The sequence below is a fragment of the Bufo gargarizans genome, chromosome 1, assembly GCF_014858855.1.
Source record: "Bufo gargarizans isolate SCDJY-AF-19 chromosome 1, ASM1485885v1, whole genome shotgun sequence".
In the NCBI taxonomy this organism is placed as follows: domain Eukaryota; kingdom Metazoa; phylum Chordata; class Amphibia; order Anura; family Bufonidae; genus Bufo; species Bufo gargarizans.
The window spans coordinates 683,059,790-683,087,488 of NC_058080.1; the positions used below are offsets into that span (position 1 = coordinate 683,059,790).

At 44.2% G+C, this 27,699-nt stretch overlaps 1 protein-coding gene across 1 annotated transcript in view; it reads left to right on the forward strand.

Annotated features, from left to right (window-relative positions):
- ELOVL7 (ELOVL fatty acid elongase 7) overlaps positions 1-27,132 on the forward strand; it is a 32,503-nt gene extending 5,371 nt beyond the window's left edge. The window contains exons 2-8 of the mRNA XM_044292434.1: positions 4,261-4,337; positions 12,486-12,676; positions 14,621-14,701; positions 17,831-17,887; positions 20,112-20,217; positions 24,717-24,853; positions 26,308-27,132. Coding sequence (XP_044148369.1) covers positions 4,268-4,337; positions 12,486-12,676; positions 14,621-14,701; positions 17,831-17,887; positions 20,112-20,217; positions 24,717-24,853; positions 26,308-26,535 — 870 coding nt within the window. The 5' untranslated portion in view covers positions 4,261-4,267 and the 3' untranslated portion in view covers positions 26,536-27,132. The remainder of the gene's footprint in view (positions 1-4,260; positions 4,338-12,485; positions 12,677-14,620; positions 14,702-17,830; positions 17,888-20,111; positions 20,218-24,716; positions 24,854-26,307) is intronic.
- Positions 27,133-27,699: the final 567 nt, after the last annotated feature.

Here is a 27,699-nt window from a genome sequence, read left to right on the forward strand (position 1 = left end):
CCGGTGTAGAATCTCTGCTGGACTCCATTATAGTTAATGGGGCCTTCGGGCATCCTGGTAACATCTGGCAGTGCCGGATCCAGAGAACTCCAGCAGACTGCCGGAATGATGAGCCGGAAATGTGAAACTACCTAAACAAAGTTACCATTAGCTTTACATACTCTCTAAAATGTTTAACTGCAACTTATGTTCCTATTACTATTTTATATGATGACAGGAGATCGGAGCCGTACCGCCCAATCCTGTTCAACTTGATCAACCAGTTTTCTGCACATGTGCTGTATTGTTCCCCGGTCTAGTTTTTCCTGCCACATTTATTTAATCTGCAAAGTAACTTACAGTGCTGTTTTAAAGAAAGTTGTTGATGCCCAAAATGAATCTAAACAATTATATTGATAGAAGAAGGGGGGACTTGAGGTTATCCAGATATTACATTTCATATTACATTTTGTATTTAGTGCATGAGGTTATATATTAAATATCAATAATTGCATAGTAAACAATGCCCAAAATGAATCTAAACACATGTATTGATAGGAGAAGGTGAGACCTGAGGTTATATAGATATTACATTCTAAATATGAAGGGAATGTGTCACTGATCTTGGACAGTTACCTACAGTAATACAGGTAGTACTGCAGGTAAGAAGTCCAGATCACAATTTTTTTTTATTTTTCTACTGCATCCCACCCCCCCTTCCATTTTCCTGCTGTCAGCTCTTAAAGCTGTGCTAAAGTACACATTCGAGACTGCTGCGCGGTGCTAACATAACGCTGGGTTCACACCTGAGCGCTCTGTATGTGCAATTGTACCGGCGTTTGCAATCGCGCATACAGAGACAAGCGAACGCCCATTTTCGCGCGTTCCCAAAAGTCTATGTACGGGAACGCGGGACAAGACGCCCCAAAGAAGCTCATGTACTTCTTGGGGCGTCGGGCATTTTACAGCGCGATCGTACGTGCTGTAAAACGCCCAGGTGAGAACCATTCCCATAGGGAAGCATTGGTTTCTCCTTGTTGAGCGTTTTACAGCACGTAGGAACGCGCTGTAAAACGCTCAGGTGTGAACCCAGCCTAATGGAGAGGACTTGTGTGCGCATGCACATCAGTCCTGACAATGTGTTTCAGTGCAGCTTTGAGTGTTGACCGCTAGGAAACGAAGGGGGGGGGGGGAAATGGGTATCTGGATTCCTTATCTGCAGTAGTAGTCATGTATCAGTCTAAGACCCTGGTGACAGATTCCCTTTAGTAAGCGCATATGCCAGAGATTAATCTAAACACACATATTGATAGAGGTAGTGAGGACCTGAGGTTATCCAGATATTACATTCTAAATTTAATAAGTGCATGGTAAACAATACCCAAAATGAATCTAAACATGTGTATTGATAGAAGTAGGGGAGACCTGGGGTTATACAGATATTACATTCTAAATGTAATAACTGCATATGCCCAAAATGAATCTAAACATGTGTAATGATGAAGGTAGTAGGTAGGGGAGACGCACTGTTTTACAAATATTATGTTCTAAGTTTAATAAGTGGCTGCACACCATTATATATACAAACAACAGAGCTAAGAAATGGGGGTCATTCTAGATAAAAGTGGTACAATTCCGACTATAAATGAGTAAACATGAATAATGGAAGCTCTTAGCGCACATACGTGTCTGGCCCATCTACCAGGCGTTAAGGTGGCTTCCGCAGATGGGTCCCTATCACTAAAGAAACTGCCTCACTTTGGACTTACTTAAGCCTACAATATTCAGGGCAGTGTAGGAACCAGATACAAACATCTTCTGAGCAGAGTATGTTTGTAGCTGGTTCCTACACTGCCCTGAATATTGAAGGCTTAAGTAAGTCCAAAGTGAGGCAGTTTCTTTAGTGATAGGGACCCATCTGCGGAAGCCACCTTGACGCCTGGTAGATGGGCCAGACACGTATGTGCGCTAAGAGCTTCCATTATTCATGTATACTCATTTATAGTCTGTATTGTACCACTTTTATCTAGAATGACCCCCATTTCTTAGCTCTATTGTTTGTATATATAATGGTGTGCAGCCATGAATCTAGGCACATGTATTCATAGAGGTAGCTGAGACCCGAGGTTATACAGATATTAAAATCTAAATTTTAATAAAGTGAATAGTAAACTATGTTAGAAAAAGGAGATAGAGAAGTAGCTGCTGCATCCAGGCCCTTGTATATAAAGGGTCCAAAAGCTCAAAGACACCAGTAGTATAAATGGAAGTAGTGGGGTCTTCTTAGAGATTTCGTTTTCCAGCCCAGTAGATTCAAGAGCTACCTCTAAACCTACCAGTCACCATGTATCACTAAAAGTATTGCTATGTACTAACACTGATGCATGTTAATCATGTTTCTTTGTAGATAAGCAATGCATAGAAAGTCACGATGAAAGAATATTGTGCCCAAAAAAAACAACAACAAACTAATAAATATAGATCCTTTTTTGAACAAAGGGCCATGGAGCTCAAGTCCGTGCTGTGGCCCAATCTAGGGCTGCAACGAGTACTCGACTAAATCGAGTAATTCGACACAAAAAATTCCTCGATGCTATTTTTTTGCATCGAGGATTCGTTTGTGTCACATGACCAGAGAGCGGGAGTGAAGCGCTTGCTATTACTCCCACTCCGTGGTCTCCCGCTGCACTCGGAATACTCACCTTTCCAGCATGGGGCCTCCAGACACTACACAGCACATCCATGATCCCACGTTGCACTGACGTACGCACGCTGTGACCTGACGAGCTGTGTGACGTCAGGCGCAGAGCAGCGCGGAACGATGGAGTGTCGGACGCACCCCTGCTGGAAAGGTAAGTTGGTGCCACTAAGGCCTGGTGCCCGGAGTGCACAGCGTCATAGCAACCAATGACGCTGTGCACTCTGGGTGTCAGGAGGAGCAAGGGGGAGAGCTGATGGCACAAGGGGGGGGGGGATGATGGCAAAAGGTGGGGAGAGCTGAAGGCACTGGGGGAACGGAGCTGATGGCACAAGGGGGGCTGATGGCACTGGGGGATAGTGGAACTGATGCACTTGGGCTGATCGCGCAGGGGGAATGAAAGGTGTTGGGGACTGATGGTAGAGGGTTTGATGAGTTTTTATAAAAGAAAACAGTCTATTAATGAATTTTTTTATTAGATTACTCGATTAATCAATCGCAAAAAATAATCGATATAATACTCAATTTCTAAAATAATTGTTTACTGCAGCCCTAGTCCAATCTATGTTCAGCCCTATATAATTGAGCAGGAGCACTGTGGCCCAGTTTTGCTGATCATGGTGGTCCTGAAGGTTAGACCCCCACCAGTTATCCATTAAAGGGGTTATTCCATAAATAATGTAAAAAAACTGAAAATCATACATAATCTAATACATGACCCAACAAAAGTAGAGCCAGCCCTGTACTTCACATGGATCCAGAGCTTTCCCGTTCATTGCTCCGATTGTTCTGCTAGATTGTTGTCAAGCTGGCCACTCAGAGGGCATATCCTTTCTACGGGTGTGTATTTTCTACTTACAGCTTGTGGCAGTTGAAGGATGGAACTGAGCATGTGCTTCCATCTCAGTGAGCAGGACAGAGAAATTAGAAAAAGAGCAAACAGCAGGTGGCGCTATACAGATAGATTTCAGTGAATAACTCAGTAGCTATACAACATTTTTAATTTCATGAAAATACAAAAGTATTCAGATCCAGGTGCTGGTTTTACAACTGTAGAATATTTTGCGTGGGACAACCCCTTTTAATGACCTATCCAAAGATTAGGCAATCTATGTGATTTCATGGAAAGCAACTTTTGTTACTTTTTTTTGGGTGAAACTATGTATTAGTTTCATCTAACTAGTAACTTTGTGTTTAGTAAGCTTGTATAATGTCTGTATACCAGGGGAGGAATGTGGAGGAATGTAAACAATTTACTTGTGGGAAGATTTCGGTATGTCAAGAATATGTCAAGTTTGCTGCAGGTTCAGTATCTGTATAGATGTAGAAAGGTTAGTTTTCTTATAATCAAGGACAGAGACATTCCATATGGGCATCCTGTGCAGAGAGGCATTTTCATGACACTGTAGATCCAAAGATCCAACAATTCGTCAGATGAACATATCATGGCTGGTAGTCAAGTAAAACCCAAGCGAGGCATGCAGCTGTAAACCATGTGGTTTTCATAACCAGTTTGGCATCTGTTATTATCGGTCTATATTTGCAAGTCTAATTAAACTTCTATAATTTTTTTTTTTTAACAGAACACAAATGAACATGGCCTTCAAGGACTTAACATCAAGAGCAGTGCTGCTTTATGACGAGTGGATTAAAGATGCTGGTGCGTGGCAGAGCGTAAATTCCGTGTATTACTTGTTCTCGTTGCTGATAGTTGTTGCCTGCAGAGAACGGCTTTATGGCGGGGTTCATCTTCACTGCGGTTTATTTCGCTGGCACGTGAAAGTAAAAGGTTATGACTTTCAAGTCCATAGGTCTCTGAACAAAGCCTACTATTGAGAACGTATATTCTATGCCAACATGAGATTCCGCTGTATCACGCCACAGTACAGGAAATATTCCACTTCACTTTCTCAAACAGATATGGCATACACATGATACAATGTACACAATTTAAATAGACCGCCAAAGCGGAAATGACATCAAGTAACCATAGTGATCAATTAAACAAAAAGAAGCAAAAAACAGAAACGCGTGAGGAAACAGCCCAACTGCAGCAGCATCAGTCAAGACAACATTACTTAGAAAATATATGAAATTCTCAAAAAATTGAGACAACTTCCAAGTCAGATGATGCGGTTGTTCTTTCAGAAAATGTGATGAACCCCCAACCGCATCATCTGACTTGGAAGTTGTCTCAATTTTTTGAGAATTTCATATATTTTCTAAGTAATGTTGTCTTGACTGATGCTGCTGCAGTTGGGCTGTTTCCTCACGTGTTTCTGTTTTTGCTTCTTTTTGTTTAATTGATCACTATGGTTACTTGATGTCATTTCCGCTTTGGCGGTCTATTTAAATCGTGTACATTGTATCATGTGTAAGGCTCGTATTGTGAGCCGAAACGCCCGTCACAGAAATTGTATCTTATAAGTGACGAATAAAAGATTTAATTCGCAGAAGACCAAGTGATTGCCGGCCTCTTCCTCTATCCTTAGGATAGATCATCAATATATGAACTGCGGGGGTCTGACTCCCTGCACTATACGTCATCTCCCCTGCAGTGGCGTCGTAGCACAATTACAAGTATTCGCTCCATTTAAGTCAGGCATGTCGAAACTGCGGCCCTCCAGCTGTTGCAAAACTACAACTCCCAGCATGCCTGGATAGCTTACAGCTATTAGGGCATGCTGGGAGTTGTAGTTTTGCAACAGCTGGAGGGCCGCAGTTTGGACATGCCTGATTTAAGTGAAAGGAGTGAGTAATTACACTGCACCTCTGAGACTATGTGCAGTGTAATGAAGAGAAGGCAGCACTCGCATGGAGCGCCGGCTCCTCTTCAAACAGCTGATCGGCGGTGGTGACCCTGCCGATCAGACATTGATTGCCTATCCTGAGGCTAGGTCATCAATGCAATTAGGCTGCAAAACACCTTTGATTTAATGCAAACATAATGATTTTGGAGAAATATACTGATCAGCCAAAGTGTATGAGAGGCCTCCTGACTCTCACCGGACGGCAGACATCGGGATTATTAGATTTTAAAATGTCCAATAATTTTGTTTTCAGTGGAGATACGATCCCACCAGGGCATGTATTGAGGACGCACACATGTGTATGGGCCAGGGGTAGGTGCAACGGGCGCCTCCCCCTAGGGCCCTCTATAACGCGACCCAGGTGTAGGAATGTAACGCCCCAGAGTGGCATTACAACTTCTGCACCCCGCTACTGTCTCCTATAGGCAAATACAATGTCATCTATGCATTTATGTCAGGTCTTAAAAACTGTGTATATTTATTTCTTGTAACTGTTATTGTTCATGTAATTTACCTGGTTCACCAGAAGGTGGCAGCAACCATGGCAGAGAGAATGGAACCCTTCTTTCCATTCTAACCCTTTCTCTAAGGAGGGGAGGGACTAGTTAGTCAGTTGCAGTTTATCCCCTGCCAAGGGAGGGTGTGCAGCAGGTCCCTGCTGGACGTGCCTTGCATAAGTCAGCCAGAGCACCTTCAGCTCTGCTGGATGTGGAGGCCACAGCTTGGAGCCTTTAAAGCCAGGTGGAAAAGTTCCCTGGATTAAGCTAGAGTCAGACTATAAAGAGAGAAGTTGCAGCATACAGCTAAAGCTAAGTTATTCAGTCAGCACAGCAGACACAGAGAGCAGAGTTGAGATTGTTTGTCTGCCAGAGTAAATGCTAAAGCCTGCTGGGAGCCAAGATAAAGCTTGAAGATTGTTTCTGATGAAAGTTTGCCAAAGTAAAGCTGTTATTGAACTTAATCACAAGGTCTGGACTCATTCTTTCATCCCCTACTACTACTACCCCTTTTTTCTGCTTTCGGAAGGCAACGCTTGGGGTCAAGAGTATCCAGGTAGGAGTACCATGACATGTGCACAAGTACACTTAAAGGGACATTGTAGGCCACCCTACACCACTATGGCATTCCTACACCTGGGTACCACCAACACAATTTCTTTAAGGGACTCTGTCCCATTGTTGCTTTGTAGCAACTGACATCACGAAAACATCTACTTTAAGGGACCCCTTGCCATACCCCGCCTGACGACTGCAGTAATGCCGAGTGGTATAGTGAGGTCTAAAATGTCTGTGTGTGATGGTGCTCCTACCTGGATACCGCTGGACCCCGGGCTTTTGCTCCGAAGCAATAAATAGGGGGAATAATTGAGGGATAAAAGAATAACTTGAGTCCAGACCTTGAGATGAAGTTCAATGGCAGCTTTACTTTGCATAAACGTTCTCCAAAACAGTTTACAGGCTTTGTCTTGGTTCCAGCAGGCTTTAGCATGAAACTGACAGGCAAACTCCACTCTGCTATATCTGTTTCTCTCTGACTCTGCTGTACTGACAGGCTGGATGTATAACTCAGATTCTTCTGTATGCTGCACTTCTCTGAAGTCTGACTCTAGGTTATGCCAGGGAGCTTTCCTCCTGGCTCCTGAGGCTTCAAGCTTTGGCCTCCATGGCCAGCAGAGCTTAGGGTGCTCTGGCTGGCGTGGGCACGTCCAGCAGAGACGTACCCCTGCACACCCTTCCCCTAGCTGGGGGTAAACTAGACTGACTCTAACTGGTCCCCACCCTTTCTGCAGGAAGTAGGACTAGCCCACTTTTCTCCAGAGGGGGGTTAGAATGGAAAGCTCCATTCTAAGCACCGATCTGCCGTGTTTGCTGACACCTGCTGGTGAACCAGGCATATCACATGAACATAACAGATTAGGAATGCACAGTGTATAGGACCTTGACAACAATAGATAAGATGACCTTATATTAGCCCATTAGATATAGTAGCATGATACAGGAGTGTGAACACCACTCTGGGGTGTTACATAGGGAGAAAGAACTAATGGTTGAAGGCATCTAATGTGTATGGACAATCTTAGACTTAAACGTGTTATCCCACAAATGTTTTTACCACCTATCCACAGAATAGGATGTTGGTCCTCTGCTTACTTCTGTGGGACTGAGGGAGCGCTGTCTATGTCTGTCCCACCTTCTATTCTTAAGACTGATCATGGGTCCAACAGTTAGATCCCCACTGATCTCGGCAAAAATGTCTGTTCCGCAAATTAGAAAAACAAAACTCGTCCTATTCCGGTCCGCAAAACATGGACCACGGTCCCATTGAAGTCGATGGGCGCACAGAAAAAATGCGGATGGCACACCAACGGTATCCGTACTTTGTGGATCTGCAGTTTGCCGACTGCAATACAGATACGGTTGTGTGCATGAGGCCTAGGGCAAAGTATCTCTTAAGTATTTGCATAGTTTAAATATAATATGGTTGTCCCCCCTCCTGTTGGAATAATGGTCCAAAATACATGGTAGCAGAAGATGGAGTGCATAGTTTAGGCTGCATGACCCACCATACCTGCTGCCTTATATAAAATAAGCCAAAGTCTGCACACTCAAGTTGACTGATGAGGTGTAATAAAAGCCGATCTGGCTGTAAGTGATATAAGGTTAGACGTTCCAGGTTTATTAGGTTCTGGAAGGAACACAAGCCTCTAAGTGTAAGGAGATGAAAGTCATGCTGGGCTGGCTAATGCGCTCACAAGGAGCCAACTGCTATTTATGAATAACAGTGGATTAATAATTATAGCTCCCATCTATACCATGCTGGCTGAAGTCCAGGAGCAAGGTTAAAGCCAATGTCCTTCATTAGCTATGCACTCATGACACCTGGCACAGGGCTTTACAGTCCTATCTGTTTTTTCTATGGCCGCTTTTAGGCTATTTTCAAATGATTCCCACTAGTAAAGGTGCCCGCTTATAAGGGTAAACCGGGGCAGAAACTTGCAGCGACCTGTCCCATTTTCCACTCTGCCTGGCAGATCTCCACATTGCATGGAGGCAATATTTTACTTGGCTGGAATGTAAGAAGTTACAGCGTGTAATTGTTGGACTAGGATGTACAAGGCACTGCCAACCTCCTCCTTCCTTCCCCTTCACTGTTAGGGGCAATCACTGCCTTTCACTCACTGGATACAGTGCACTTTTGTGCTGGTGAAAGAATACTGCCTCCATATGTAATGAGATTCTGAACTCCTACGAGGTTTGGAATTTACAGCTGAGGGATAATTAGGATTGTAATGTGTGTTTCATCTTGGAAAAAGATACAGATGTAGCAGAGCTGTGTCTGTAATTTGCCACAACCAATTACGATATCATGTTACTTAGTTAATATAGCTGAAAAGGGACATAAGTCCATCAAGTTCAACCAAGGGATAGGTGAGGATGTGAATCCCAGAAGGAAATAAGTCTCAGGATTTCTACACATTTTCATAAGCATTAATGTCATTTACTTTTAAGAATTAATCTAAACCCTTTTTAACCCCTTAAAGGGAACCTGTCACCGAGATTTTGTGTATAGAGCTGAGGACATAGGTTGCTAGATGGCCGCTAGCACAACCGCAATACCCAGTCCCCATAGCTCTGTGTGCTTTTATTGTGTAAAAAAAACGATTTGATACATATGCAAATTAACCTGAGATGAGTCCTGTCCCTGACTCGTCTCACATACAGGACTCATCTCAGGTTAATTTGCATATATATCAAATCGTTTTTTTGACACAATAACAGCACACAGAGCTATGGGGACTGGGTATTGCGAATGTGCTAGCGGCCATCTAGCAACCCATGTCCTCAGCTCTATACACAAAATCCCGGTGACAGGTTCCCTTTAACGCCCAAGACCGTACATGTACGGCGCGCTGATCGGGCGAGTAAAGGAACTGCGCTCATCTGTCTGCGGCAGGGGTCCGGCAGTCACTGATAGCCGGACCCCTGCTGTATGCGCCTGCATCGGTGAAATCAGCACGGACCGCGGCACGTGTGGGCTTTAGACGTGTAAGGGATGTCCATCGGGTCCCCGTGCTGCTGTGACGGGGACCCGATGGCAGGGAAGCAGCTGGATGCCTTCCTTAGGCATCATGGCTGCCTTCCTGAAGAGCCTGTGAGATCCAGCCCCCTGGATCTCACAGGCAAACAGGCTGTAAGTGTATTACACTGGTGATACACTTACAGCCAATGTATCACAATATAGAAGTATTGTAAAGGGGATCAGACCCCCAGAAGGGCAATAAATATTGAGTTTTGTTTGGCTCTTAACCCTTGCTTTGTTAGCGTAATTTTTTTTAATTAAAATCGAAAATCTGCCAAAAAAGTGAAATTCTGAAATTTCATCTCCATTTTCCATAAATTCTTGTGGGACACCTGAAGGGTTAACAAAGTTTGTGAAATCGGTTTTCAGTAACTTGAGGAGTGTAGTTTCTAAAATGGGGTCATTTTTGGGTGGTTTCTATTATGTAAGCCTCACAAAGTGACTTCAGACCTGAACTGGTCCTTTTTAAAAAGGTGGGTTTTGGAAATTTTCTGAAAAATTTCAAGATTTGCTTCTAAGGCTTCATTGACACATCCGTGGAACACGGTCCGTGAGATATCGGACTGGCATCCTGCTTAATGCAGGAGCGCACGGCGTCATTGGTTGCTATGACGCCGTGCGCTTTGTGCCGCCACCGTACAGTAATACACTCGTATGATCTATACCAGTGTATTACTGTACTGCGGTGGCGGCACAAAGCGCACGGCGTTATAGCAACCAATGACGCCGTGCGCTCCTGCATTAAGCAGGATGCAAGTCCGATATCTCGCGGACTGTGTTCCACGGATGTGTCAATGAAGCCTAAGCCTTCTAATGTCCCCCAAAAATAAAATGGCATTCACAAAATGATCCAAACATGAAGTAGACATATGGGGAATGTAAAGTAATAACTATTTTTGGAGTTATTACTATCTTATTATCTAAGTAGAGAAATTGAAATGTTGAAATTTGCAAATTTTTGGTAACTTTGGTATATATTTAAAAAATTATTCAATTTTACCACTGTCATGAAGTACAATATGTGACGAGAAAAGTCTCAAAATGGCCTGGATAAGTAAAAGCGTTTTAAAGTTATTACCACAAAGTGACACATGTCAGATTTGCTAAAAATGCCCTGGTCCTGAAAGGGTTAAAACTGTCGACTGTTCCTGCTGTGACCATGTCCTGAGGAAGTCTATTCCACAGATTCACAGTTCTTGCCGTAAAAAAGTTTTTTCGCGTCTGGAGACTGAACTTTTTCTTCTTCAGTCGGAGGCTGTGCCCCCTTGTCTTTTGAGCGCATTTTACATGGAACAGTTTTTCACAGTATTTTTTGTATGGCCCATTTATATAATTGTACAGGTTAATCACGTCCCCCCTTAGATGTCTCTTCTCAAGACTAAATACATTTAATTATTTTAATCTTTCCTCATAACTAAGACCCTCCATGCCCCTTATCAGTCTAGTCGCTCTCCTCTGTACCCTCTCCAGCTGCAGTGCATCCTTTCTATGTACTGGTGCCCAGAACTGGACTACATATTCCAGATGAGGCCAGACCAGCGCTTTGTAAAGTGGTAGTATTACATCCCTGCCCCGATTTACATGGCCTGATACTCTGGCTGATTATCAGGAACAAACATTTGTGCGAACGTTCGTTCCTGATAATTGCCCCGTATAAAGATGACACAGATCACAATGCTCATTTATCGAGTGAAATGATCGTTCATGCGGACGCCTAAATTATCACTTCCGGGCAGCAGATCGGGCTGTCTTGGGGCCCCTTGCACACGACCGTATTTTTGGTCTGCATTTTTAGATGAGGGATAAGGGTTTATAATGGGACAACCACTTTAAAGTGTACCTCCAGCAGTGAATATCATTAAATTTTTAAGTCCAAAATTATGTACTGAATAATTTCATCATAGATCCATAAGGTTGATTTTTATTTTTTTCTGATACAGAGCTTTAAATCTGCTGCTTCTGTCCCCATAGCCCCATTAGATGATAAAGTGGTGTTTACTGGATTTATACAGCTCTCATTGAGATCTAGAATAGAAGAGGTCATCAATATCAGATCAGTTGGGATCCGACTCCCAACACCCCCACTGACCAGCTGTTTAAAGAGGCCATGGGGCTGCTTTGAGCACTGTGACCTGTGCCTAGGCCGGCGATGTCACGTTAATCGGTCGCATGACCTACGTGCAGCTCAGTCTCATTCAACTGAATGGGCTTGGACTGCAGTACCAAACACAGCCACTATACAATGTACGGCACTGTGCTTGGTATGTTGTGTGGAGGCCACAGCACTCATTCGAGTGCTGCAGCCCTTTTAAACAGTTGATTGGCGGCAGTACTAGGAGTTGGACCCTGACAATCTGATAATGATGACCATCAATATTGTACTCCTGGAAAACCGCTTTAACTCAGGTAACTTTTGCAATCGGGGCAGATTGGGAACTAAGTGGCCCTGGACAAAAAACCTAAAAGTGGCCCCAAGTTGTAGGAGAGTTCAAATTGACAGAAGGCAGGGACAACAATACCGTAGTGCAGCACAAAATGCTGCCCCAGCAAAACCAAATGCCACAGTGCAGCATTCACAAGGGCACCAGCGGCTGCTGGAAAGGTACATGAGTACCTGATACTCCTGGTATTAATGCTGATAGCATCAGATCTTTATGTACCTGGCCAGCTGCCGTGAGGTGGCCTTGGGCTGCTCCCTGGGCATCGGCCCACCTGATAATTTCTGTGTAGGATTTATGGCTAATTGGCCAGTCCGCCGCTGCTCACAACGCACAAAGAATAAATCTCCAAAGACTTAAATCACAAATGTAGCTCGGTAACATTTTATATTTTGTGTAAAAGAAAATAAAAAAAGTGAATATTTGTTCCCTGATGTTTGAAATTAATCACATTTCTCTCTTTGTCATCTGTCTCGATAGATCCACGGGTGGAGGACTGGCCACTCATGTCGTCCCCGATCCCCCAAACACTCATGATAGGGGCATATATTTATTTTGTTGCGTCATTTGGACCCAGGCTGATGGAGAACAGGAAACCGTTTGACCTAAAGGGCATAATGGCAGCCTATAATGTATTCATGGTTTTGTTCTCTTTGTACATGTGCTATGAAGTAAGTGACATTTTAGATCCTTATCCTTTTAGTAAATAATCTATATGGCGCTGGAATTGTCAACTACATAATATAGACTTTCATTTGTAACCTACTACTGACTTATATTGGCGTCTGTCGGAGTTGCTCACGCTTTCCTTGGATTTGAAGACAAGAATAGTGCTGCATGCCATGCTCTTCTTGCTGTCAAATCTACAGGCTCCAAACAAAGCCCCCCATGCCCGTGTGAACAGAGCCCAGTTCTTCTTCTGGCTTCTTTCTGCTCTCTCTCCTATTTTGCAATGATGACCAGATCATTGTGTCTTGCAGTCGGTGTGGGAGTAGTGCTTTCAGTAGTTTGCAATAAATGGAGGACACAGACACTTATTCCGTAAAGCAAAATATATGGAATTATATTCACCATACATATTGTGGGGCCTACAATTAAATTTTCCTAGTTCAGGCACGTATACTTTACAATTAATTGCATAGGAATTCAGGTGCTCAGCTTCCCAAAGCCTGTGTAATGTCTGGGCATCATATGGTTTCAATCGGACCGCCCTGTCTATCACTGTGTCTCTGACCAAATTTTTGATTAAAGGGGTTGTCTGGCTTCAGGGCTGATATCAGGTGTTCTTTATTCTTTTACTCCATATGAGTGGAGCACCAGAGCATTTCCTTGCTCCGATGCTCCTTGCCTTGCACTGCATCGCACAGCACAAGGTGACATACCGGGGTTCTCCTCACTATGCTAGGCAGAGACTTCCACCTAGCACTGAGCCTGGTGACGTCACTATTTTGCATCTAAAACAGCCTAGGGCAGCGCTATAGACCACCTATCTGTGCCAGTGACATCACCGGACTCGCTGCTAGGCGGATTCTCTGTCTGGCATAGTGAGGAGAAGCCTAGTACGTCGCTGGCAGTAAACAGACTTTGCTCTCTGCGATGCAGCACAATGCGAGAGGGGGCATCGTAACAAGGAAATGCTCCGAGGCTCCACTCATATGTAGTAAAAGAATGCAGAACAGCTGATATCTGTGTTCATCCCTGAACCAGAACAACCCCTTTAAGACAGGACAAGTGTTCCCAAATTAAAGGGGATGGCCTATCCTAAGGATAGGTCTTTATTATCTGATCAACAGGGTTCTGACACACCCGCCAATCAGCTGTTGTGCAGTAGCTCCAGGACCTGAACTACACAGGTCCGTGCGATGGACAGACCTGGTTACTGCAGTGCAGCTCCCGTTGAAGTGAATCGGAGCAGCACTGCAGTAATCGGCTCCATACACTGCATAATGGACAGAGCTGTGTAGCTCCAGCGGCGGAGCTACTGCAGAACAGCCGATCGGTGGGCGTGGGCTGTTGTGTTCTCCCGGCAATCGGATAGCGAGGGCCTAGCCTGAGGATAGACCATCACTTGTAAAGGGTTGGACTGCTTGTAAAGGGTTGGCGCTTCCACTTGATATGATAAAAATGCCTGATGCATGCAGGTTCAACCTCATTACAACCCCCCCCCCCCCCCTCCCTCTTAGTTGCTTCTCTTGTCTCCATATAGTTCACTAGAGGTGTCAGCACTTGTACATGGCTGGACCCTCTCCATTGAATTCTATGGGAGTAAACTGATAACCTTACAACCTGGAGGAAACGCGCACAAGCTTGGGGAGCTGCTGTCCACCAACGCATGCTAAGCCACCATGATGACCATGTATACACACGGTAGATGGCCCAGACACTGCTACTGCCAGAGAAAACTGCGGCTGCGGAAATGCCGATGTAGTATTAGGTGGTTGGTCATTAATTTCAATACCTGACTAATGCTCTGGTTAATATTGGATGGACCCCCTCCTTTATAACATCTGTAATAGGTCATAATGGGTATAAAATATATAATAATGCACATAATATAATAGGTCAATGATGTGTTGCATATTCTTGGTGTAACGCTACCATGTGCTCTTGTTTAGTTCCTTATGTCAGGCTGGGCTACCGGTTACTCCTTTCGATGTGACATTGTGGATTACTCAAGATCACCGCAGGCGTTAAGGGTGAGTAAATGATTTATGATCATTCGGATACTTTACTGGGTGACTCGGAGCAGTTAATCATTGCACAGAAATCCCTGATTACAGTTAAACATAATCCCTTATAACATACATTTTATGCAGATTATCGCATCTTTCCTGGATTTTTACTTCCTCAATGTCTAAAAATTGGATTTTTTTTTAACCTTTTACCTTTCTTTAACCTCTGCCTGGTCCAGCCATTTATAAACTAATTTATAAGATTAAAGGGATACTTCCATCTAGGACATCCATCGCATATTTTTAGAATTTGCCATAAATGTCAGATAGGCGCAGGTCTCACCTCTGGGACTCGTTTCTATCTTCAGAAACAGCGGCCACCCTCCATTCACCGCGGTGGGACAGAAAACCGCTGAGTGCCGCTTTGGTTTCACACTGGTGGCCGAAGGGGTGGGCGCTCTTGTGCAGCTCTCTCTCATTCACTGCTATGGGACTCCTGAAAATAGCCAAGTGCGTCTGCTCAGCTATTTTCAGAAGTCCTATAGCCGTGAATGGAGACCACCTCTCCATTCATGGCAGAGCCCTGTTCTGAATATAGGGGCAGGTCTCTCCTCTGGGACCTACCTCTTTGATCTTTATGGCATATACTATTGATATGCCACAGAAATCCAAAATAGGACAACCCCTTTAAGGCTAGGCATGCATGGTGACTTTGGTCACGTGATTGGTTATGCAGCCATAAATTGCAGGATGCTACATCGCAATATAGTGAAAGTGAATGTGGTTATATTGCAATCTACAGGTTGCCCTGACTATGACATGCAAGTCTTGGGAAAGCAAATTACATGTTATGGTTGTCGCAACTTGTGGTCACAATGCAACCACATTCACTTAAATTCCATTGCGATGCAGCGTCCCGACAAAACGATCTTTGATTTGTAGCACTAGCCCAAGATGTAATGCGTAGGACACTACTGTGTGCATGGAGCCTGTATGCCAAGACATTTGATCCTTATGTGCCCCTGTACATAGTGATGGAGTGTCATAGAGGCATTTTCAGACTAGTTTTTAGAATGGATGCTTTACGGAAAAAAAAAAAAGTTAGAATGACATTACCGTTATGTAATACTGTCTGTAGTGACATCCGAGGAACATAAACCCAAAGATTTCACCAATCCAGACCTGAACATAATAAGGAAGAAAGAGGGTCTTCTGTTCTCACTCCAAGATTTTTAAAAAAAACTGGTATCTAGGGCTTTAATAACATTTTTCAGACTGAAGTTTTTTCTGAGATTTCTTGTGTTGTCCCATTAAAGGTGCGGCCACAAAGGACATTTCCGCCATGAATTTCACCTCATGCGTTGCAAAGGGTGTGAAAGTCTCAGCATAAATTCATATCCTGTGGATTTCATTCCACACTACAAGGCGGTTTGTTAATGGATTTTTCTTTTCTGCAGCATGTCATCCACATTGCTGGTACTGCATGTGGCAAATCCCCAGCATATCAGTCCTGGGTGGACTTGCCCTAAAAGTGGCAAAATGTATCTCCTACTGAGGCTGCATCTGTATTTCTAACAGCCGAGGGAGAAACTGGTTATATTTACATGCAGCAGATTCCATATATGTGAATAGGGTTGTTTTTGCAACATGTGCAAGCCCGGGCTTGAACTGGTCCACAGGGGAGCAGATGAATCCCCTGGTAGGCCCCTGAACCAGGGTGGGGCCCTAGTCCCCCGACCCCTGCACATGTGGCACATTTCACTGACTATACTACTATAGATAGGCAGTGTACAGCATCTCAAACAGCCTATGGACAATTTCACAGGAGCGTATTCAGTCTGTGTGACAGCAGCATTTCCCAGACTGAACACTGCTCCTGTGGCATTATAATGATTTATAATGCTGTGTGTTTCGGCCAGACCTTGGCTGTACTGAATTTTATTGACGGCATTATGAGAGTACAACTCAGTACAGCTGGGGTTGGGCCACAACACACAGCATTATAAATCATATAAAAAACAGGACCAACGTTCAGTCTGGGAAATACTGTTGTCATGATGATGAGCGTATTGTGTAGACTGAATACGCTCCTGTGAAATTGGGCTATGTCCATATGTCTGGGCAGGTTATTTAAAGGTGTTATCCAAGACTATAAAATGCTCATATGCCTGGGCCCCTCACAATGAATATACTTGCCTGTCTCCCTGCTACCTGCTGCTGCTTCTCCCCGGTGTCGGGGGGGGGGGGGGGGGCAGCCAATGGCAGGCGGGGGGCAAGCCTCCCTAGCATTGCGTGTGACGCTAGAAAGGCTCATCCCTACTTCCCCCTCCGACACTGGATGTTTTCATCCTCGCACGGGAAGAAGTGGCGGTGCAAGGACCAGGAGCGGCACAGGGAGCCAAGTATATTTAGTGTTAGGGGCCCGGCATATGGGGGACATTTTATAGTCTTAAATAACCCCTCTAACAGACTACCCAGATTATTATTATAGATGCATCGGGCGGCTGAGAAGACTTGCAGGTACAGCGACAAGCCAGCCAGCTTCCCCTTTCTCTGGGAACCCGCCTTATCAACGTTGCTGTAGGGGCCCCCATCATCAACCCATCCAAGGCAGGAGCCAGCCTTGATACTGAAGGGTCTCTGAGACAGAACAGTCTGAGGCACAGGCTAAGCAATGGGCTGCTACTAAAACAAATGTGTGTTGGTGCATTTCTAGGAATTTGTAAAGAAGGGATGGGGCAGGGGAACAGGTAATATTTGCATGCAGCCATACAGTGGGCCCCCAGAATGAATTTTACTGGTGGACCCAAGACACCCCAGTCCGACACTGAGCAAGCACCATAGAAACTTCAATGCATGGCTTAACTGGACTATCTTAACGATCAGACAAGATGCCAGTAGGCAGGGTAAGGCATTGTATGACTGGTGTATGCAGCCACTTCTGAACATACATTGTAAGCGGTTTCAAACACAGCTTTGTCCTCCAGACGCCTCTGTAATTAAATGAGCTCTCTTTATCGATGGCCTTTTCCTGGACTAGATTGTGGAAAGAACAATGGTGTGTGCTTCACTACTTATAACCAAGGACGAAGGGAGATAATGTAAAGGAGAAGTGCTAAATCCTAATTGGTCTCCTCTGTTCTCCTTCTGCAGATGGCCTGGACATGCTGGCTCTTCTACTTCTCCAAGTTTATAGAGTTACTTGACACTGTAAGTATAGCCCGATAAGGTTATACATGTTTATCTCATTCAATGAAGCTATTACTGTACTTCTTGGAGCTAAGTGCTTATCAAAGCTATTGCAGTGTGTAACGGTACATTCACATGACGGTAAAAAAATAATAATTTTCGTGCCCATTTTGCATTAGTGCGTGCATCCACTTTCTGGCCAGCCATTAAAAATGGATGATTTTCATTGTTTTTTGTTTAAAACCCCAACCCCAGCAGTCCCCTTAGTATATATTATGCCCCTCCAAAGTGCCTTAGTATTTATGTGTGTGTGAGAATATATAATCTAAAATAAAATATCACCTCATAGTGCGCCACCTCAAACCCCCCCCCCCCCTTCCCGGTTTAGATTATTCTCCCTTAGTACATCCAATAAAAATATTGCCCCTCTGTGTTGCAGTTAGCATAAATTATGCCCACCATATATATATTATGCCCCTCTTATAGCTTCCCGTAAATGTTATGCCCCCCTTTGTGCTCCATTGTAATGGCAGCCCAACGGCTCGTCACCTACTATAGAGCAAGATAAAGAATACTAACCTCACCACAGGCACATGTGAGAACACCCACTCCACACTGGAGGCAGCAGGACCTGAAGCTCCCAGTGTGATCATGTGACATCATGACTCTGGGAGCCTCAGGCCCTGCTGCTTTCAGTGCAGAGTGAATGTTCCTGCGCAAGACTGTAGTGAGGTTTTTTTCATTTATATATATTTTTTTCCATAGTCTGTCTGTCTAAATGACCATTAAAAATAGGCCCAATTATTTAATCGGGCCCGTCTGGCTGTGAAAACGGCCCAAAGTAAGTAATGTTATATATATATATATATATATATATATATATATATATATATATATATATATATATATATATATATATATAATTAATATATTTCCCTATTCACTGGGCAAAATAGGCCATATGGATAACCCCATAGACTGCCATGTTTATGGCAGGTTTCCACTGTCAGTGTGAATGTACCCAAAGGAATCCAGAACATATGTACCTGTGATAGATAATCAGTTATTGACAGCTATCTCTGTACACAGGGAAGAGTGTCAATCATTGATAAGACCACGCACTGGACTCCTATGCCCAAACCCCCTCTATTCCAGCTCCGCCACTGCAGCCACAATGTCATGTTTTGGCTGCACAGATAGCGTACCCATATATCACATGTGACCACTGCAGCCAATCACTGGTTTCAGTGGTATATGCTGCAAGCCTGCTGAAGTCAATAATATGCTGCATTCACATTTGGTCTTTAGCCATGTTGCCGCTGCAGTGAGGAAAACCAAACCTGTTTGTTTTTTTCTTTTTCATTCTAATAGCATTCCTGCCTTTTACACAAATGTAGCTCTTACAACTGCTTTAAGGATGTCCTATATCTATTAGTGCCCCTATAGACAGTAAACTGCAACTGCGGCAGCTGCCCGGTCAGGACACAAATCTGATTGTGTTGATTCTGACAATCCTTTAAGAAAAAAAAAAAGTTGTTGTAGTGCATCTGTTTATTTTTTCATGTGCAGGGCTGGATCGCGCAGGGCACGGGCTCTTTTATTTACAATAACACATTGCCGGGCACAGGGGCGTAGATAAAGGCTCATGGGCCCTGGTGTAAGAGTTCAGCTTGGGCCCCCCCTTCCCTCAAACCTTCGTGCTGCATGAGGCAAAAATTGAAACTGCACCCCCCCCCCTCCTCCATACCAAATTCTTAACCTAACCCCTTCTGTCCAGCCAGAGGTTTAACTTGCATACACTTTCTATAATACCAGTGTCTTCTTATGTGGCACAAGGGTCTTTAGCCCCTTAGGCTCCTGGGCCCGGTAGCAACTGTTACCTCTGCACCCCCTATAGCTATGCCCCTGGCCGGGCAGATGCTTCCGCCCAGCAGTGTGTTCGGTGACGTCACCAGCTCTGATGGTCCGGCTTTAGCGCTGCCCTAGCCATTTTACACTGCCTGTGACATCACCGGGCTCACTGCTGGGAGGAAGCCTCCGCCTGACAGCCCTAAGGTTCAGTCACCGGAACTCCAGAAAATGCCTTTGCCCTGTGCGGTTCAGAGCAGGGCAAAGGAGAGCATCAGGGCATGAACTGCTCCGATACTCAAGTCGGGGGGCTGCCTAGGTGAAAATAGGGATATGTCCGGAGAACCACTTTAATAATGTAGAACTGATTTAACAGCGCACGATATTTCTTTTTCAGATCTTTTTTGTTTTGCGTAAGAAGAACAGTCAGATCACATTCCTGCATGTGTACCACCACTCCATCATGCCGTGGACCTGGTGGTTTGGCGTGAAGTTTGCTGCTGGTAAGTTGATCTATTTGACCATACAATGCTCAGATTTGGTGCTGTTTCTGGAAAATGTCAGACCCTATTATTTCTGATCTCATACACTGCTTCTAGATAAATGACTTTCTTGTATTGTATAATATTTTTTTTTTTTATATTGAAATGTAAGGTCCATTCAGATGTCTTGGAGACGTGTTTTTCCTCAATGAATCATCTACTAGGGAGTCTTCCACTCCTGGCTGTTCTTGCCATGTTCCTGGCACAGCAATTTTACAATCTACTTTCAAAAGGAAGGGTTGTATGATTGCAAAATGTTCCAACATGTTGGAAAATCACTGTATGGTGATAATTGCTAGTGTTGAGCGCGAATATACACAGTACACATCAGGTGATCATCCCTCCCTTCTTGTAGCTGGTGGGCCAATGAGAAAGCTTTGTCATAGCTTAGCAACATCCCTAGCAACCAATAGGAAAGCTGCCTACCTCTTAGTATATAAGAACCTCCCCAGCAGCTATTTTCTAAAGTTTATTTGCAGTTATGAAAGAGACAGCAGTGTCATTGCTGTGCTTTGTGTTATTACATTAGATAGTTAGGGGGAGATAGTCAGTGTAGGTTGGATTGATTTATAGTATAGCTGATAGGTTCTGCTGTCCATACATACATGCTACAGACATAGTGCTGTGATGTCACAAGTTGCACGTATTGCGAAAAATATGCGCATCATTAATTGCCGAAAACTTGCAAGCGCAAATGTATTGGAGCACTCTATCTGCATATAAAGCTATTCTAATGTTCTGCCGTGACCCACGCCTGTATTTTGCGCGCATTCTGTGAATATTACATTGCCAATTTTCGCAATCAAGAATATAATATTGCAAATTCGAATATTGCCCCTGCCGCTCATCACTAATAATTGCCTCTGAACGTCCATGCTATACATGGTCCACTTACTGGCCAGGTCATCAAACAGGAAAGAAATTTTAAGTAGTATACAAACATCTTAAAAGGAGTTGTTGTCACAGTGTAGGGGGAGGGGTGTAACACAAGACTGACAACAGAAGGAAAATGACCAGGAACTAGGCCTCAAGGCTAGGGAAAGGGAAATGGTGACCACCTATGGAAACCCTAAACCTAGCCCTGACTCCTGTCAGTATGAATAGACCCTGAAGGTGGGAATATTCATACACTGGAAACCTAGGCCCTAGAAACCCTGAAAATCCCTAGGATTTAGTGACGGGGTCTGAGACTACTGGTTCCTTCCCAGACGAGGCCTAGTCCCCCGAGGCCTAGTAAACAACAAGCAATTGGGAGCAACAAAATACCAAGAGAAGTAAACTTATCTTCAATAGAAAATGGATGAATAGGAACTCGGATGAGAACAACACACCAGCTCTTCCAACTCTAGGTAGAGAATATCAACCACATGGTATGAAGTGCGAGTCCAGACTAAATAGAGAGCAGTAATGACCACCAGCTGCACCTGGGATAAGAGGTGTGGTCATTACTAACAACACTGCAATAAGTATAAATGGAGAGACTGTCAGATAACCTCACGTGCCGCCAGTCTCTCAGATCTTCTAACCTCTGTCATGGGAGGGACCATGACAGTTGTCCACTCTTACTATTGATGGCCTATCATCAGGGTAGGCCCCAAATCCCTGATTGTCATGGTACGACTCACTGCCTTCGTGCAAATCGACTATTTCAGAGTAAAGGTCGACAGAGCAGCAAATTATCCGGAAATAAGCATTCCTTCCTGACAATCTGCTGCTCATTGGTGGAGGAGACGACTGCATTTACATGCAACGATCTCCTCCAGATTATGGGGAGGAGTGATCACTAATGCTATCGCTCTATCCCAAACTGACTCCTTGTTTGCCAACAGCAGATCGTGATTACACAGCAAGATCTGCTGCCAGCAAAGGAAGTTTTTTGTGCATGCACAAATGATCACATTACCCAATGAACGAGCGTTCCGTAATCAGCGATACATTTACACCGGCAGATAATCGCTATGAACGCTTGTTGGTGATTATCTATAAGATTCTTGGCCCGTGTAAAGGGCCCTTAATTTTGGTGCCGGAACTATACAGCACCGTCCATTGGGCAGTGGACAGAGCTTGAGCAGCACTACCATTCACTTTAATGGGAGCGGTGCTGCCGTAACCAGCTCCGTCCACTGCACAATGGGAAGAGCTGTGTGGTTCTGGAGCCTGAGCTACTCTCGAACATCCATATGTTCGTCATAAAAGGAACCCACAAGTAGGTTTGGGGCCAGTAAACCACCACCATGTCCTTATGCAGCTGGGGTATAACATTTGCCGTTAAAGGGCTTGTCTTACTTCAGCAAGTAGCATTTATCCTGTAGAAAAAGTTAATACAAGTCACTCACTAATGTATTGTGATTGTCCATATCTGCTTCTTTGCTGGCTGGATTCATTTTTCCATCATATCCAGGGGTTATGACCACCAATCCAGCAGTGGTGACCGTGCTTGCACACTATAGGAAAAGGCAGCCACCTTGATACTGCTTTTTTCTATAGTGTGAAAGAGCGACCACCGCTGCTGGATTACAGGGTGGTCGTAACCATGGAAACAGGCAGTGTATAATGTGATGGAAAAATGATAAGCAATATGGACAATCACAATACATTAGTAAGTGCCTTGCATTAACTTCCTCTACATGAAAAATGGCAGTTGCTAAAGGGAGACAACCCCTTTAAGTGGAGTGTATTGTACTCTGCTTCATCAGCCATATGCTATTCACATGTGCCCAGAGCAGATGGAAACAAGTCTCAAACTCCTCTATGATAATTCGGGTTTCCTTTAGCTTAAAGGGCATCTGTCGTCAGATTTGTACCTATGAAACTGTCTCTCCTGTCACATGTGCTCTTGGCAGCAGAAGGAATCTGTGTTGGTCCCATGGTTATGTGGCCACATTGCTGAGAAGCCAGCAATCATTCGGGGCACTGGTCAAAACATTCGGGGCTCAAGCCCTGAATGTTTTGACCTAACGACCCCCGTGCCTAGAGGCTCTGATTTCTCTGCAAATGTTGCACCCTGTGCATTTTGATTGGTAGGGCACGGCAGTGAAAACATTACCATTTCTGGTCCTGTCACTCAACATGCAGATGGCGTGGCAGTTGCAGAGAGAGCGGAGCCTCTAGGTGTAACAGCAACGCCCCCTTTGCTCCTAGAGGCTCATTTGCATATATTAAAGCATCATTTTTCTCAGCAATGAGGGCACATATGAACATGGGACCAACACAGATGTCTTCAGCTGCCAAGCGCACATGTAACAGGTCAGCCAGTGTCATAGGGACAAATCTGCTGACAGACAATGCAGCAATGGGTGGTTTTGATATAGGTAGAGTTGAAACTCTAAAACCTATCTGCTGAAGGATATACTGGTGGTTTAGTGACCCCCAAACCTACAGACAGGGTCCCTTTAAGTCAGACTTTTTGTGAAATGTAATGTTTTTTGTTCACATCAGGGTCATTGGTTTCTGTCAGGTTTCCAGTATAAAGGAAACCCAACGGAAACCTGACAAGACTTCCAATTAACATCACCGCAGTTCGATGGGATTTTTTTTTTTTTTTTTAAGTCTTCTCACGATATTCAACAGAAACCAGAACCTTAAAGGGCTTCTGTCACCCCCCCAAACAGCAATTTTCAGTATTGGAGTTAATATAATTGCTAATGTACGCAGAGTCCATATATACCCCTCTTACCGCTGGCTGTGCTTTAAATTCTTTAAAAATAGTACTTTTGTGATATGCAAATTTCTTCACTATCAACAAGTTTGGCGGACTTGCTGGTAGCCGCCGCATCCTCGGTAAAAAAAAAAACGCCCCTCCTCTACTTGATTGACAGGGCCAGCGAGCGCTCTCCTCCTCTCGCTGGCTCTCTCTGCCAATAAAATCCCTCGCCTGCGCCGTACCGGTCCTCATTCAGGTGTAGGACTGACGTCATCGGCGCAGGCGCACTGAGGAAGGAGCAGCCAAGCGAGCATCCTTCTCTCAGAGCGCCTGCGCCGAATGAGGACCGATACAGCACGGGATTTCAGCTGCAGACAGGGCCAACGGGAGGAGGAGAGCGCTCGCTGGCCCTGTCAATCAAGTGGAGGAGGGGGCGCTTTTTTAGACAGAGGGTGCGGCGGCTACCAGCAAGTCCACCCAACTTGTTGGTAGTGAAGAAATTTGCACATCACAAAAGTACTATTTTTAAAGAATTTAAAGCACAGCCAGCGGTAAGAGGGGTATATATGGACTCTGCGCACATTAGCAATTATATTAAGTCCAATACTGAAAATTGCTGTTTGGGGAGTGACAGAAGCCCTTTAAGATGAACAGAGTCCTAGTTGTTTGGTCATTTGTTGTAATGGAACCAGTCAGTCTTTGACGTTCATTAGGATAATTTTTCTCATCTTTTTTTAAACGCAAAGCACTTGTGTGACCTTTCCTTGTTCTTCATGCTTCTAGTATGTCACTATTTTCCATGTCTCTTCTCGATCAGGTGGTTTGGGCACATTCCACGCGCTGGTGAACTGCGTAGTGCACGTGATCATGTACAGCTACTATGGCCTCTCTGCACTGGGGCCTGCTTACCAGAAGTACCTGTGGTGGAAAAAGTACATGACCTCTATCCAACTGGTACGTAATGTCACAGAGGAAACGCATTTATAGAACGCACTTCTGCATTTGTATCGCTAGTGGTTAGTTTTACTGCAGGTGAATTTACATCATTTCCCATGTTGGGTGATGTAATCCAACAATAAAAATAACACTGATTTATATATAAAGGGAAATAATTATGTTTTTACGGTCTGCCCGAGGACAATAGGATCCTTTTCCTTTGGAAAAGACACGTCCTCATCCTGGCCGTTAAAGAGGGATATCCCAAAAATGGAAGACCTACTTCACTATACCAACACAACATGCACATCACTGTATTTTTCTTTAATGTGCTATCTACATTTTTGCGGACGGAACACTGACCCATTCATTTCTATGGGACAGTTCATGGAGCCATGTGGCCGTTCTGCAGATTATAGGGCAGCAGGTCCTATTCTTATCTGTATTGTGGATAAGTCCACAAATTTCTGGACAGTACGTAAAAGTAGGTGACTTTTCTTTCCTGTGTCGGAAAAAAAGATTTGTTTTATTTTATTTTTTTCTTCAGGCTGGTGGTTCTTACCTAGATTATTTTGGTGGTAATCATGATTTTACAGCTCACAGTAAATGCTGGTAATTTATTATCAGTATATTGAGCTATAGACATGGATTACTTATCTTCATCATTCATTATACTTTTCCAATTTGTCCCTAAAAATGTTGTCAAGAAAAAAGAAAAATTCTGGTTGGCAACTCTGACCCCACCCCCTTTTTGGAAAGTGGCCAGGGTGGCATAGAATTGGCACTTGTGAATAGAATTAAGGCTAGTTTCACACTAGTGGTAAATGCTTCCGGTCTGTCGGAAGACAATGTGTCTGGCACAGCATGATACTACTTGAGCCGCCAAAGCCCATTGACTATAATGGAATTCGGCAGGGATCTGGCCTGTTTCCGGCATTAGTACTTGCAGCAGTATTTGTCCAGCCGAATCCCGGCACTAATGCCGGTTCCCCGTGGGGTCCCATTACAGTCAATGGGGTCTGGTCGGATACTATGTCTTCCAACAAGCTTTTCTTCTGCTGGAAGAATTTATTGCTAGTGTAAAACTAGCTTTAGGCCCCCCCAATGCTTGGTCCTCTCAGGTTATACTTACCCTGCTCCCTGGCATCTGCGTTGCTTCTGATCCCCGCATGGCCGCAGCTGGATCTCCCCATTGCGTGGATCAAAACATCCGGGGGTGGTTGGGGTTAGCCAATAGCAGGCTGCGATGGGGACGAGCCTCCCTAGTGTCACCTGCAAGATGCCGGGGAGTGAGGTAAGTATAACCTGAGGGGCCCAGGCATTAGGGGGGGGGGGGTCATTATAGGGGTTTTAATGCCCTTTAAGCCAGAAAACTGGTGTAGGGTGATAGGACCACATGGTATGGTTGGATCGGAAACAATGAGGCTGATAAATGTTACTCATTTCCCTCCTTTTTTTTTTTTCCCTCCTAGACACAGTTTATCATGGTCACTTTTCATATCGGGCAGTTCTTCTTCCTGAAAGATTGTCCGTACCAGTTTCCGGTTTTCTTATATGTCATTTGGCTATATGGAGTCATCTTCTTAGTCCTGTTCCTCAATTTCTGGTTTCACGCCTACATCAAGGGGCAAAGACTGCCGAAAATGCATCAGAACGGAAAAGCACTCCAGAACGGACACGCGAAGGACAAACCTCATTGACCATACTGGAAACTACCTAGCCATACCCAGGTGTGGTACTGTGAATTACTTGACAATCGGGCATACACTGGTTACCAAAAAACACAACGGCGGACATTTATGAAACTGTCTGAAAGAAAAAGTGTCTTTTTGCCCTTAGCAGCCAATCACAGCGCAGCTTTGATTTCTCACAGGCTTCTAGAAGACTAAAAGCTGGTTTGTGATTGGTTGTGATGGGCAACAGAAAGTTTTGTCTCTACAGAAGGTCCTCATGACTCTGGCTACTTTCACACTAGCGTGATCCGGCAGGGTTCAGCAAAAATGCTTCCGTTACTGATAATACAACCATCTGCATCCGTTATGTACGGATCCAGTTGTATTATCTGTAACATACCCAAGACAGATCAGTCATTAACTCCATTGTAAGTCAATGGGGGACGGATACGTTTTTTATTGTATCAGAGAAAACAGATCCGACCCCATTGACTTGCGTTGTGGGTCATACCGGATCAGTCTTGCTCCACATCCCATGACGGAAGGCAAACTACAACATGTTGCGGTTTGCTCTCCGGTCTGGGAGCGCAACTAAACGGAATGGAATGCATTTTGGAGAATTCCGTTCTGTTCTGTTCAATTTTGTCCCCATTGACAGTGAATAGGGACAAAACTGAAGCGTTTTTTTTTTTCCCGGTATTGAGCCCCTATGACGGATCTCAATACCGGAAAACTAAAACGCTAGTGTGAATGTAGCCTCTGTCCTATATTTTGCACTTTGCGCCAACAAGATGATAAACCTGTATTTTTTACTGTAACTTATTTGGGAAAGCGTGCTGTCTCCTTTTTTCTTTTTTGTTGTCGTTTCAACAAATGTACATATATTTATCTGATAATTGCCCATGAAGCTGAATACTTGTCCTTTTGTACACAGGGATAGATGTAGAAGTATTTTTTTACTTTGAAAATCCTTATGAATCACAAACCAATGTTAAGTGAATGTCTGAGGCATCGCCTTTGAATGAATGATCTTGGATCTGACCATGGAAGGTTGTACCGAGTCCGAGATATGACATAGGCTTTATTGAATGCATCGAATGCTGCAAGCCAGCACCCAGTGTCCAATTTTATATAAAATTGTGCCAAAATAAAAAAAAATCCTGGAATGCTGTCTCTGAAATCTTGTGTGTA